The sequence below is a fragment of the Tetrahymena thermophila genome, assembly GCF_000189635.1.
Source record: "Tetrahymena thermophila SB210 genomic scaffold scf_8254803, whole genome shotgun sequence".
Classification (NCBI taxonomy): domain Eukaryota; phylum Ciliophora; class Oligohymenophorea; order Hymenostomatida; family Tetrahymenidae; genus Tetrahymena; species Tetrahymena thermophila.
In genome coordinates this window covers 467,433-482,676 of record NW_002476559.1, presented here as the reverse complement: position 1 = coordinate 482,676, position 15,244 = coordinate 467,433, and the positions used below count along the sequence as shown (strand labels likewise).

The window sequence follows — 15,244 nt, the reverse complement described above, 5'->3', positions numbered from 1 at the left end:
TTTATAAAAAAAATATGTTTATTTTACTTTTTTAATATATATAGAATGTAAGAAAAATGATAAAATTTTATTTGATTTGATTTTCTTTTATAAAATATTTATTCTTAAAAATATCTCATAATTAAGTAAAATTTTTATTAAAAAAATACTTTTTCAAAACAATCTCTATTCATTTTATTTAGATTCGATATTAGAATATTTAAAGAGTGTTTTATTTTATTATCCTCCATTATAATATTTTCCACTTTTATTAAGATAATATAATTGATAATTAATTAGATACTTTTTCTCAAATTCAAATAATTATCATTAAGAAATAAAGAAATAGGTTAAACAAAATCATTAATTAATAGCTTCTACCATAAAAATGGACAGAATTGAAGAAAAAGAAAGTAATAGGATAGTATTTTGGTTATTTATAGATGGCCTCAATAAATATGAAAAAGATTTAGTTATTTAATTTAGGTAAAAAGATAATAAAAATTATCCCCTTTCACCTACACACTTACATCATGACATATTCATGATATCTTTAAAGTAAAATGACATAATTCATGATTATAATAAATTGTAGTATCGATATATCATAAAAGATTATAAAGCCAAAGAAATTACTAGAGAAATTCCATTAAAAAAGAAATATGAATAAGTTATTCATATATTTGATACACCAGATGAATTTACAAACAAATATTTTATTGGCCTTTTAGGTTAAGACTTACTTATCTAAAATAATAAAGAATAAAGTCTCCTAAAATTCATTTAACCAAACACTAGCATAATGATTTTGAATCACCTTAGAGATTTTATTGATGAATATAAATTTCCTTAATTGTTTTACAAATTTTACGAATATTCAATTAAAATAATTATCTAAAAGCTCTACAATTTTAGAAATTATGAAGAAGATATAGAATTGTATTTCAACTTTTTAGATTTAATGAATAGATAAGATTAAATCAAGTATATCAAGACCTAAAATATTGTTGAGATAGCAAGAAGCTTAAGTTAATACTTTATGATTTTTATGAAAAGCTACTAACTAGATTAAAATAACTCTAAAAGATTGAGACATAAATTGATCGACCTTTATTCATAAAATACTAATTTCGAATAAAGAATCAATATTCTACTAAGTGATCACTGCGTTTGGACAGATGAAGAAGCATCTAACCATATAAATAAAAAAGAATATAATCAAATTTTACTTTAATATCCTAATTAATACATAGAGTTTTTCTCAAAATAAACTGCAAATTATAAAGATCTTTTCATTGAATAAATCAAAAGAATTATAATGCTTTTAGCAGAAAATAAGAACGAAAATATTATTAGTGTATTGAAAACCTAAAAGGATATTTTTAGAAAATTACCAAAAAGTGTAATAAATAAACTCTAAAACCAACTATTTGAAATAAAAAATGATATTTATTACAAATAAAAAGTGTAAGAAATATTTGATAATATGAAAGATATTGTAGAATTCTTTAATATACCAAAATATTAACTAAAAAGATAGGTGATATCTACCTTAAGTTGTTTAAAACATTCATCGACAGAAGAAAAAACTCTTGATTTTTTTATTTAGACTTGCATGTAATATAAAATAGATGTTTTTAGCTTTGAATTCTTAGAACATAGATTTACAATGTAGTACTATTATAACTAGTAATTAATGGAATCATTTATTGAGCAAATAATAGAGATTAATCCATTTACGAATTTAAAGCCAATTTTAAAAAAATTTTATGATAAATATACAGAATATGTATAAAGCTAGAAAATTGTAGATATCATAAAATTAAAAACTAAATATGTGGGATACTTATAAAAATTATATGCCAAATAGAAATTAATTTTGTAAAAAAGAGAATCTAAAAGTAAATAAAACCAAAGCGATCATATCATCAAGTCTAATATTGACTAACTTTAAAAAAGCAGTGTATCTTCGTAATAAAAAGATCTTAACATATCTGATAACCAATGGTCAAATGATATACTCACTGACGATAGAATAAAATAAATGGTAAATTAATTTGTTTTAAGTCTGTATTTATCATTATAAATTTTAATCAAAAGAAAGAAGAATAAAAATAGGCTAGTGAGCTAGAAGGAAATCAATCTATTTTAGTAGAAGAAAAAAATCTTAAAGAAGATTTACACAAAAGATAAAGAGAAATATCTTTAACAGAAGAATCTGTTAAATAATTCGAACAATAGCTTTATATTATTGTTGAGAGAATAATGACAAATACTGCCACAAAAAATTTGATTGAAGTTACTAATTTAAATGAATTAAACGAATAGGAAAGATAATTATTTGATAGTATCAAAGATAATATCTCTTATTTAAGAATGAAAAGAGAAAATTAGAATGAATCTGACTTTTTTAAAAATTATAGTGAAGCAAAATATTATAAAGGAAGCGATAAAGATTTAACAACAGTTTTTAATATATTTGATTAGTTGGCTATAGAAAGAGTTAATTAGCTTCTTGAAAACAGATAAATCTATCATATATTTGGATCTAGTTTTATAAATAGATTTTTACCAATTTGTGATAAGTCCTTGAAATTTTACAAAGTAGTTGAAGAGAATGTAAAGAAAGTAAATTAATCTATTTCATAAGGATTATATAATACTGAATAAATTAAAGAAGTGTGTGCACAAAATTTTTATGAACAAATTATGGATTAATTTGATATTTAAGCAAATAAGTAGCAATTATAAGAGTAGATAAAATAAATTGAAAATAAAGATAAAAATTATAGAATATTCTTTTATAAGTTCGAAGAATATTTAACTGAATATTATGAAATAATTTAAAAGACTAAAATAAGCCAATTATAATTAAGCTAAATACCTTAATTTTTCTAGCAATTCTAATAATTTGACATTTTATCAAATAAATTCCTCGAAGTAAATAATTCAAAGATTGTTTAAAGCATTTGTACTTAACTTAATACTTATTAATGCAATCAAACCTTGAAAGAGATAGAATAAATAAAATAATAATAAGACTAAGTTTTACAATTAGGAAATTTAAAAACATAAATTTATCAAATTAGAATGGCTAATTTTTCTGAAATGCTGTTTAAATTAATTGAAAATCTCTATATTTTCAGTAATGTTATTTATGGTTGCGATAAAGGAAGTATAAAAAACCTCGATGAATTAAATAAGATTGCTACACTTCTCCTTTCTAATTTTATAAGATAAGAAGAAAATCAATAAAATTAAAACTCTTTGTTAATGATGCAGCAGAATATTTAAAATTAGGAAAATTAATAAATAATTAAGTAGGACTAATAATAATTATAAGGTTACACTTTATTTAACACTGAAGTTAGTTTAAATAACTTAAAGCCATACTTTGGAGATGGTTTAGATGAAATTATCTAGAATATTAAAGAATTCCATTCAATTTTAGGAGTCCAGGCAGATCTATATCAAACAGAATAGAATTTCAAAAAGTGTTTTACATCTACTTTTTACTTAGATTGTTTTAGTATTATTTAGGAGGTAGCTGAAACTTTGAAATTAGATTGGAAATTATAAGAAAATGTTTAAATGAAATCTCTTTAAAGTTTATTACTAAATTATAAAGATTTGAAAAATTAGCCAATCAAAGTCGTTATGCAAATAGAGATCAGCTAATAAATTATTTAAGATTATCAGGTTATTGCAAGAGAAAAAGATATCTAAAGAAACATGGAACTGCTGATTAAGTCTTAACATATTATAGAGCACTCAAAACAGAATAAGGTGAATAATATTTCTTACTTAGATATGCGTGACTTTATAGGTGACAACGACTATGACTTAAGCAGTTTTTTAACAGTTCTGAATGAATTTGCTTAATTTTTCTTGGAGCTTTCTGAAACCCAGTCTGAAATAATTAACAATAAAAAATCGATCTTAAAAGCTATGATTCAGCTAAATAATGTTATTTAGAATCAGATCAAAACTGACTCTAGAGTATCACAGTGGGAAGAAATTATTAAGAACTTTCACAAAATAGCCTCAATTCAAAATAATATAGATAAGAAAAAATCTTATTTAAATTTGCTTAAAAAAATGTACACTGATGGAAAAACAACAATAGAAATAGACAATTTAAGAAGTTAGGTGACATATTTAATTGAATGTGATCAAAAGTGTTATTCTGAGCAAGAAATTAATGAAATTAGTTCAAGAGTACTCATTGAAAAGAACTCAATTAAAGCTATTTTTGGGTAAGAAAAATAATAAATCTCTTAAAGCCAGCAAAAGTTGACTATGGCTAATCCTAATTTAAATCAAGAAAAACTTTAAATTCTATAACAAGAATAAAAAATGGAGAAATTTAAAAAACAGCTTGAGCTTACTTAAGATTTAAAATAAATCATTCAAGAAATGATCAGTTATGGCTATTTCCTATTTGAAAAGAAATAATACATATATAATAATAAAAATAATTATTATTTGTAAAATATGATAGATATGAACCAATAACTTTAAAAATTTCAAAATTTATTGAAAGATTGGAAAAATGAAATAGAAAGAGTTACAAGAAAATACCCTAAATTTACTTTTATCAGCTATTCATATTATCCAATAATTGATTAATACTTAAGTAAGTCTATATTTGAAGCAGATCTAAGCTAGAGTCTAAAGTAAATCATTTAATACTAAGTATAGACTAGTCCTTTTAATAATCGGAATATTAATAACATCTTTTAGAACTATAAAAATTGTGAACAACAACTCAAGCTAGATTAAATAGGTATTTTTTAAATTTATAGAAAATTATAATTAAAATATTAAAATATTAACTAATAGCTTCATTTATCACATCCAATTAATTTGAAAATGATTAAGGCGGAATGATGAGAATGTAATAAATAACAAATCAAAATAGAATTTTATATTTATTTTTATATTTAAAATTAATAGCAGCGAAAAAAGAATAAAGTTAATTTAATATTCAACCTCTAAGGAAGCTCTTTATTACTTATTAGCATACAATTAAAATCCAATAAACATGAAATCTGAGTACTTTTTATTTTGTGATAAGAAGACGTGTATCTAAGATGTTTAGCTTTTTATTTAAAGATACAAATATTTAAATTAGAATCAACCAATGAACTTCTTTTTAATAATCAATTCTAGTTCAATTAATTCTTATTTTAGTGAATTAACAAATCTGTAAAATGAGTATCAATACAGCAATAATTTTTATATTCTCATAAAAAAAGATTTTTATGATGATAGACTTAATTTAATCTAATAAGATTTTGGTTATTAGAATAAAGCTTAAAATATTGAAAACTTGAAAAAATAGCAACACATTAAGTAGATCTATAAGAATGCATGCTTCTTTACTTCTAGTGAACCAGGGGCAGGTAAAACGTTTGCAGTCAAGTTAAAAAGCTAGTAATATAAAAAATAGTTAATAAGAATTCCTACTAACGGTGATGGAGATAAAGATAGTTTAATAAAATATTTAATGAAAAATATACAAGATAACTCAGATCAGCAGAGAATATACCACATAGATTTATATGAGAATGACCACTTAGATTTAGATTTTACTTTGTTTGAAATGATTATATTAAAGAGCATCAATTTTAACTCAAAAAGCTTCTTAGATTTGGGAAGTTAATCAGTTTTTTTAGTAGAAATAAACAACACTCTTAGAAACTCTTTAGTAGATTAAATTCATATTAAAGACTATTTTGAAGTGAATCAAGTTACTTTCAATATTAACAGTTTCAATATATTGAGCTTTGAAGAAAAACATAATTAAGCAGCTGCTCTGACAGTATTCAAGTATCTAAAATCAATAAAAATATAACAAACGAGCAATAATAATACTTATTTTGATTAACAATAAAACATAGATGAGCTCTAAAAAATAAAAAGTATTGATACAATTTTATTTTCTAAATTGCTTGATGAATATTTAGTTTAATATTTAAATACTAATTAAATCAATCCAAATTTTTGGTAGATAAATAATTTTATCAATCTATTTGGCAGCGAAATGCAGAAAATGGAAAATTCAGCATATTTATAGATTCCTATAGTTGAAAGAGCTTAACTAAGATTAGGTTTAAGGACAATAATAATCAACAAATCCTTTGAATTATGCAGAAAAGTCTCTCTTTCTTGTTTGAAAAACACCTATAACCAAAGCAATTCAGTTTCAAATGAATAATTGCTAACAAACAAAGCAGGAAGTTTAATACCATTTTCTAGTTTTTTGTAAGATTTTGTGACCTTTTAAGAATAGGATGAAGCCTGTATAACATCCTTTTTCTAGAATGCAGAAACCACTCCATAACCTATAAAGGATATGTATGCTTAGTATAAATTGTAATTACTTCACTTTGATTAGGAGTAAAGACCAGAAGTGCTTGTTAATTGGCTTATCCTACTCTGTAACTAGCATATTCAAAATTTTTACAAAAACTAAAAAGAAATTACTTTTGATAAAATTTCAAATACTGAATTAAGTAAAGAAGTAGAGAAAATTATAATTTAAAAAGATAACTTTTTTAAGATAGCTATGATATTCATGAGGATAAGATCTCTAACTCCTATTATTATTATGGTAAATTATTAATTATATCATTTAAATATTTTAATTAAATTCAATGCTTATAAAGGGAGAAGCTGGAATTGGTAAAACTGCTCTCATCCGTCTCCTTTCTTTGATAATGGAAGCTAATTTTAATACTAAAATTATCCATGGTGGAGTGACAGAAGAAGAAGTAATAGAGTTTATTGAGTAAAGTGAAGCACAATTAAGGAATAATTCAAAGAAGAAAACAGTTTTATTCTTTGACGAAGTAATAATTAATTAATTATTTATTTCTTTATTTAATTAAAAGAGTTAAATAAAAAGATTTAATTGAAATTTAAATTAGGTTAATACAAATAAATTAGTTTGTGGTTTGTTCAAGGAAATTATAGTTGATAGATATTTAAAGGGGAGAAAATTGCATCCTAATATTATTCCAATAGCAGCATTAAATCCATATAAATTGAAATCAGAAGAGTAATAGAAGATAATTTAAATACAAATTCATGGTGGAATAAAATAAGATTTAGTCAATAAAATCAAAGGTAGCGATTTAGAGTACACAGTTAATCCTATTCCTGACAGCATGTATAGTTTTTCGTGGAATTACGGAGGTTTAAATCAAAATGATGAAAAAACATATATATAACAAATATTGTTATAAATGAACAAGGAATTGCAACTAAATTCAAAAGTTTCATATAAAATAGAAATGATCAAGAATACAATCTCTGAACTTGTATTTTTGAGCTAAGAATATATGAGAAAACTGATGGGTACAATAAGTGCCTGTAGTCTTAGAGATGTCAAAAGATTTGTTACGCTTTTGAAAAATAATATTAACTTTTTAAAAACATGTTCAAACTTAAGTTAAAAAAATAGTCTGAAAATTCAAGATTAGAATATCCAAATATTAGCTGTTTATTTATCATTTTACATTAATTATTGTGTTAGGATTCCTCTTCAAGAAAAAAGAGAAGAGTACTTAAAACTTTTAACAAATCACTATAGAGAATTTACTAATAACTAAATGTAATCAGAATTTGATTTTGTAGAAAAGTTTTTAATCAATCAGATAGATGTACCTCTGGGTATAGCAAAGAATTATTCTTTGAGATAAAATGCATTCATTCTTTTCATTTGTATTGTTAACAAGATACCAGTGTGTCTTATTGGTAAATATTATCAAAAAAATAAATTAATAAAAATAATTTTAATTAAAAATAAGGCCCTCCTGGAAGCTCAAAAACTCTTTCCCTAAGACTACTTATTTAATCTATGCAAGGAGTTAATTCTCGAAGTGAATTGTTCAAAAAGTATCCTGCATTGATGCCTTAGTACTATTAAGGACATATTTAAAGTACATCAGAGAGAATTATGGAAGTCTTTGAATAGGCAAGTAAAAAATAACAAGGTTTTAATTCGAAAGAAGTTGGAAATCAAAATCTATCTCTTGTTTACATAGATGAAATAGGTTTAGCTGAGATTTCTCCACATAATCCACTTAAAGTACTTCATGCAACTTTAGAAAAGCCAGATATAGCAGTCTCTTGCATTTCTAACTGGCCTCTAGATGCTTCAAAAATGAATAGAATGCTCACAGTATATAGGTAAGTTTATTATTATAAAAACTATTATTTATTTATTTCGGATTTTTTATTTTAAATAAAGAATGGATATAAACACCTAATAGTTAGTTGAGACTTTTTAAAGCATCTTTGAAGAAATAAAGGATCAGTAAAAGGATAAGCTTATGATAAATATGCTTAATGAGAGCTAACTTAATTGTTAAGAGATTTAGCAAAAAATAGCAAATATTTACTTAAATTATCTTAAAAATCTGAAGGACCATGATAAAAAATATGAGTCGTTCCATGGTCCAAGAGATTTCTTTAGTGCTTGTAAATAGATATGTGCTGAAGAAATAAACTTTTTTTAAAGCGAGTAAAGGTGTGATCAGAGCTCAAATTCTATAAAATCATTAAACGATAGAATAATAAAAGCTTTTTATAGGCATTTTTCTGGCTTAGAAGCTTCTTAGTAATTATTGTAAAAGCAATTTATTGAACTTAATATGAATCATTCATATGAGTTTAGACCTTCTGAACTTATCGAGCAAAACTTGATGGAAGAACCTAAATTCTTCACTTCAAGACATTTAATGGTAATTTCTGATGATATTCAGAATGCAATGACGTTTTTAAAATCTAAACTAAGCTCAAGAGAGCATTAATTTTTTATAGGAAGTGACTTTGCTGATGATAAAAAAATGCAAGCTTGCTACAATGTGATAAATAAAATTGTTAGCTGCATCGAAAAAGGTATGGTAGTTACTTTACTAAACTTAGATAACATATACTAAAGCTTGTATGAAGTGCTTAACTAAAGTTATCGTTATTATAATGGTAAATATTTCTGCAAAATTTCTTTTGGAGCTGAAAGCAGTAATATAGAAGTTTCATAAAATTTCAAGTTAATTCTTTTAGTCAACTAAAATTAAATTCACAGGATGGATGGTCCTCTTTTGAATAGATTTGAAAAGCATCTGCTCAAAGATAATATGATTTTATCTGGTGATGATGCTGATAATATACAAATTCTTCAAAAAAATTTCAAATAAGTTGAAGATTATTTCTGCTAACACGAAAAAATAGCACAAACAAGGTATCCCTTGTTCAAATTTACAAATAAGGATTCCGTTGTGTAGAATTATTACTTATAATACAAGTTACAAAAAGAAAAAGCAGTTGGATCTAATAAAGATTGCAAAATCACTGATGAGGAATAAGAAAAAATATTTATGAGAATATTTAATTTGACAAACTTTTTATCTGTTTTCTTAAAAAGAGATTAACCATATATAAATACTATGTTAGACTCTTATGAAAAATCAGAATATCATTACAGTCTAAGTGGTTTTATTTAAAACAGAATATATAATTAAAATATTAATGAACATTTAATATCTGAATGGGCATACTTCTAGCAAAAAAATAAAATAAAAGAGTGTTAAGTTAGATAATTTGCTGTTATTTCATAATAAACTTTTATAACCGATAGCATTACATCTAAGTTAGATGTTATAACACTAAGTTAAATTGTATCTGAATAAGATTTAGTCAAAAAATTAACTAACTTCCTCAATAGAGGACTACCTTAAATTCCATAAGTATAGACAAAAAGGTTTTAAACTACTTTTGCTTAAAAAAAAAACATGACTGATTGTTTGGACGATAAATATAATTCGAAATAATTACAATCTGATATTAAATTTATGCATAATCCTATTAGAGTTGACCAGGATATATTAATAGTTACAGGAGATATGTCGAAATCAGGTGGAGACTCTTATGACAGAATAGTGTTTACTATGCATAAGATTGATGAATGCGTTGATTAATTCCTAGCTAATACAAAGGATTAGTCTGTTGATAGCTAAAACTACTCTTTGCAGTTAAATATTATATTTGTTCTAAAAGTAGAAGAATCTTACAAAATGATACCTGTTGAGGGAAGATGGGAAAACCATAGTATAGAAGATCTTACTCCCTTCCATTAATTTTATAACTAACAACAAGATATAGGTTAATTAGAATTAAATAGAGAGATAAAGTAGAAATTGTCTATGTAAAACATTATGAATGACAAGAACATTCAAATATAAAATGTAATAGGATTAGATGTAATAACTAGATTTTTTATTGAGAATGATTAATAAATATTTGCAAATGCCTACAGGGTAATCTAATACTTCCCAAGCTCGGAAATTAATGAATCTGAGTATAAAGTGGAAAAATTAAATCAAATAACAAAAATATTTATGGAAAAATACAAAGATGCTTTGATTCCTATAATATCTTAGATATCTTATAAGATTATGAAATATTAATACAGCATTGATACATTTAATGGTTTAGTGATAAATTATATGATACCTAAAGGTTTTTCAGTTTAATCGTCCAGCTTTCATTCTTGTATATTGGCAGCATTAGAAAAGATCATTGAAACGAGTATAACAATTATTATTTATGACCTAGAATCTAATAAATTAACTTATGGTATGTTTAAATGTGAAGTTCCTCAGTTCATTTAACACTCAAAAAGCCAGATCAATTAGATTCCAGATAAATATAAATCTTCAAGTTAAGATTATCTTAATCCTTTAAAGATGTGTAAAAATGTAGTTATAAGCGAAAGTCAAGAAATATTTAGAGTATTAAATAGCTATCAAATGACTATCAAACACTTGAAAGAAAACATTATTGAAGGTCAAAATGAGCTATTTTAAAAGATGTACAAATCTGTAAGAGAGAATTTGAGGAGCTACGAAAATATTCTTTATTTATTTTCAGAATAAATTCTAATGGATATACTAGATGAAAACCCTGGTTAAATCAATAAGATTGATATTTAAATTGCTTAAATAATCTTGCTAATTAGAAAAAGGATTGACCGAATTGATATTAGTGAAATTCAGGAGCAAGAACAAGTTAATATAAAACCCTTTTAGTCTTCATAAGACACAATAATTGCAATATTTTTAACACTTTTTATATTAGAAGATGAGATAAAGGATATTAGAGATTTTGTTGAGTACTATCAATTGTCCATAGATAATCTTAGAGATGAGTTTGTAGAGATGAATAGAAATAATAACTTATAATTTGTTTAATCAATAGATTTACTGAAATAGATGATTATTTAGAGAATGTTTGAAACAGTAAAACCAACATCAAGATATGTTTAAGAGAATAAACTTTTGAATTAAAATTATCCAGCTTTTACAAAACTGTTTCTAGAATATGTTGACAAGAATAACACAAGCTATTAATATCAGCATATGAAGAATTAAATTGTATTAGTTAATATTATATGTGAGGAATTTAGTGAGATATTAGTGAAGAAGAACTTACTTATCAATATGAAATTTGATAACATTATAAGTTTAGACTACAAAGAGTTAACAGAAATGAGAGAATTATTTTAAGTTTTCTATCAAGATTTATATTAAGAAATGAGATAATCTAACATTTAAAATTAATAAGTTTATGATAACAAATAATTCATATATAAATGGAATGATTTTTTGAAAACTCTCATAATTTCTTCTACAGAAAATAATTATTATAGAATATTTAGTCCACATATAATCAAGATATTGCTTTAGCTAGAATTTGATGAAAGAGATATGCACTCATGCCTTTCTTTATAATTTAGGGTATTCTTAAACCGTGTTTTTAAGTAAATATCCTAATGCTTGTCATTTGAAAGTGTACAAAAATCATTTTGTTTGGATTTATAAGAATTGTTTTCAGATAAAAATGGTCAGCCTTATCATATTGAGTATTATACCTTCTAGTAGTTCAGTGAGACAATACAAAACTGTGTTTATTCTTATCTTTTAAATGAAAAGGCTAATGAAAACATTGAGTTTTTATTTACTTTAATAGAACATGAATTTAGTTCTTTACAAACTCTTTAAAAAGTGATATACTTAAGTATATTTAGAGAATTTGTTTATTAAATGATCAATGTAGACGATATAAGCAAAAGTTTACTAGCTTAAAAGATATACGAATGTAGCAAAAATTCTATGGAGGTCGAGGATCAATACTAAAACTGCTACACAACCTTAGATGAATAATTACAAAAATATTTCTTAAAGTTAAATTATCAACCATTCCAAAATTTCATAATAAAGAATTTACTTTTTTTTAAAAAGAGCATAATAAATTTTATGAACGAATCATTTTATTTAAAAAATTGTAATTGGTTGTTAAATTACATCTAAGACTAATTTAATTACAATTAAATTTACGAAATAAGCTATTAAAATTAATAATTGATTGCCATTTAAAATAAGCAACAATCTTTAGAAAATATGATCTTTTAGTAAATTCCTAATTGCTAAAATGTATTTAAAGAACTTTACAATGGAATCATTCAATAAGATAAATACTATCCCTTTAACTTACAGAATTATGTGCAATCTAAGATCGATTTCTACAATGTTTAATAAGGAGATAACTTAAAATCTCTTTATTAGTGCTTCTTATGTCGAAATTTTATTGTTGTAGATAACAATAATTAATAGTTTAACAATATAAATGTATAATGTCTTTCATGCTTAAGCAATTTATCATTAAACAATTAAAATGAAGCTATTTTAATTCTAAATGGTTTGGAAAACAAAATTGGTTTAAGACAGTCTGTTTAACAATAAATAGGATTTTGTCTAAGGTTAGATTAAATTACCTTATGTTATAACGTTAATTAGTAGTTACCTGAAATCTAAGCCCTATTTAATATGCTGTATCACATATGTCTAAAGCTATCATTAAATTTAAATCCTTATAATCAATTAAAATAAGTAACAAAAATTCAGTATTATACTTATGATAAACAAAATAATACGGTAGTAACTTAAGAAAAAAGCATTCTTCTAATAAACAAAATACTTAATATTCCTATAGAATTTGATTTTATGTAATACATTGATAATTAAATTTATCTTTCAATTGAAACATTCTAATTTATCATAAACCAGAAAAGATAGTATAACTAATGTAAAGTTATGTATCTAATTAAATATTTAACAGAATATTTAATGCATTCAAACATCTAGGTAACATAATTAGCCAATCAAACCTAATAAAATATGGCAATTTAAAACTAAATCCTAATCAAAATGCAGGAATTTGATTAACTTTATAGCTATTAATTTGCTATTTTGTCAGAAGATTTATCACACTGTAATTTAACATAATAGACCTACATACAATCGCATCCTATTAGTTTGAGATTAATATACAAAAATAAAGATGATAACATAATCCAAAATATGAAATTAAATCATTAATAAAATCTGCAATAATACTTTCCCATTTTACTCGAATACTTAGATTTTGACTACTTAAATTTTATTCATAATTCTTTAAAGAATTTTGTGATATTCTATTAATAAATTATAATATATTTTTCTAATTAGTTTGAAGTCACTGAAGCTTATAAATTAACTTTAAAAGATGCCTTAAATAAGCTCAAATTAGATGTATCTGACTAATTTTACAATTGGTATTTAGAATAATTTGTTCCTTGCTGGAATTCTGTAAGCAAATTTTCATTTAATTTTTTAAAAAAAGAATAATTTTTTTAACAAATAAAATAGGTTTTACAATAGATTTAAAACTAGTGTTAAGATCAGCAAAATTTGAACTAATTTTTAAAAAAGATAGATGCAAAAACTTAGCTATTAGATCTCATTTATTCTAGTAAATATAATACCATGTTTTCAGCAATGCTTGAATACTTATGTAGCATACAAAATTAACTTATTTAAAAATTGATAACTTATTGTTAGTAGAATTAATAAACTCCTCATGTAAATAAACTTTATAAAGATATTTGGATACAGTTTTTAAACAGATAAGGAAGTTAAAAGACTTATGGTCTTCAAGACATAAAACCTGACTTGGATATAATCAAAGTGCCTGAGAAAGATTTAGTGGAAAAGTTTATTTGTTAAGGTCAAGAGTACGGAGACTATATTTACAATAGAAAATTGTATGAATTTGATAGTCTTCAAACAAGTGTTATTAAAAGCATTTTTAAAAAGGCTAGATTAATTAACTTAGAAAAGAGTATTTAGTTTTAATTTTTGTTATCTTTTAATGAGCTAAGTCCTTAAAATAATGAAATGACCATTCCTTAAGAAAAAATATAATAAGATATAGTTTAAAATTTAAAATAACTTCTAATTGACTAAGACTTGGTAAAAGAAGCTTACAATAAAATGTTAACAATTCAATCTTTTTTCAAATCCTCACCTATCTAATAATCAGAAACTTCTTTGAGTACAGCGATGAAATAAATAAATATGAATTTTAATTTTTAGAAATTACAAAACATTTTAGAAAAGTGTCTGTTGTTAAAACACTTAAAAGACTTCATAAAACTGCTGGAAGAGCTTAATATGAATAAGTTTGTATAATTTTGTAATCTCAGTTATAGAGTTATTTAATAAAATGAAATATTTAACTAATTATTGTAATATATCTTTTCAAATTAAAATTTGTTAACTGATTTCAAATTATCGATTGGAAGAATAATAATTAGATTTTTATCTAGCGAAAAAGTTCAAATTGATCCATAATTATCTTTACTAAATATCTTCCAAGATTAGCAATTTAAAATAGGCTGTGAAAGCTAATATTTTGCTTCATAAGAATTCAAAAATTAAATATAACCCTTTAAAGTTTGCAACTGCTATTAGATATATGAATTAATAACTTTTTACTAAGGATTTGAATTCAAAAAAACAAATTTAGTTTAAGCTGACGGGTTATTTTTAGAAAACTTTACAGATGATGTTTTCAAAAAGAGCATAAGAGAATTAACACTCTAATAGAATTAAAATAAATGAATATTCTCAATTATATAAAAAAATTATTATAACTGCCTTAACAAGCCAATAGAAGTCAGATAAGACATGAAAAACAGCTTTATTTTAATTATATAATTAAATCAATATGAAAAAATAAATAAAAATATAGTTAGTAGGTTATTTTTTGTTTTAGTTAATATTTTTATTACAAAAAAATACGATTTATTTCTAAAATTAAAAATCAGATATTAATTAATTAATTCAAATTCAATTCTTTTCACTCTCTAATTTATTAT

The 15,244-nt window shown here is 23.5% G+C and overlaps 1 protein-coding gene across 1 annotated transcript; it reads left to right on the top strand. All coding sequences in view use genetic code 6, as the record gives it.

The window, feature by feature from the left end:
• Positions 1-367: 367 nt before the first annotated feature.
• On the top strand, positions 368-14,987 carry TTHERM_00006050 (AAA domain, dynein subfamily protein; the record flags this gene model as incomplete). The annotated part of the gene is made up of 9 exons (XM_001008086.2): positions 368-2,026; positions 2,080-4,765; positions 4,822-4,876; positions 4,936-6,595; positions 6,651-6,833; positions 6,912-7,740; positions 7,794-8,175; positions 8,237-13,673; positions 13,734-14,987. 9 exons carry the CDS (start codon positions 368-370, stop codon positions 14,985-14,987), a joined length of 14,145 nt encoding a protein of 4,714 aa, XP_001008086.2.
• Positions 14,988-15,244: the final 257 nt, after the last annotated feature.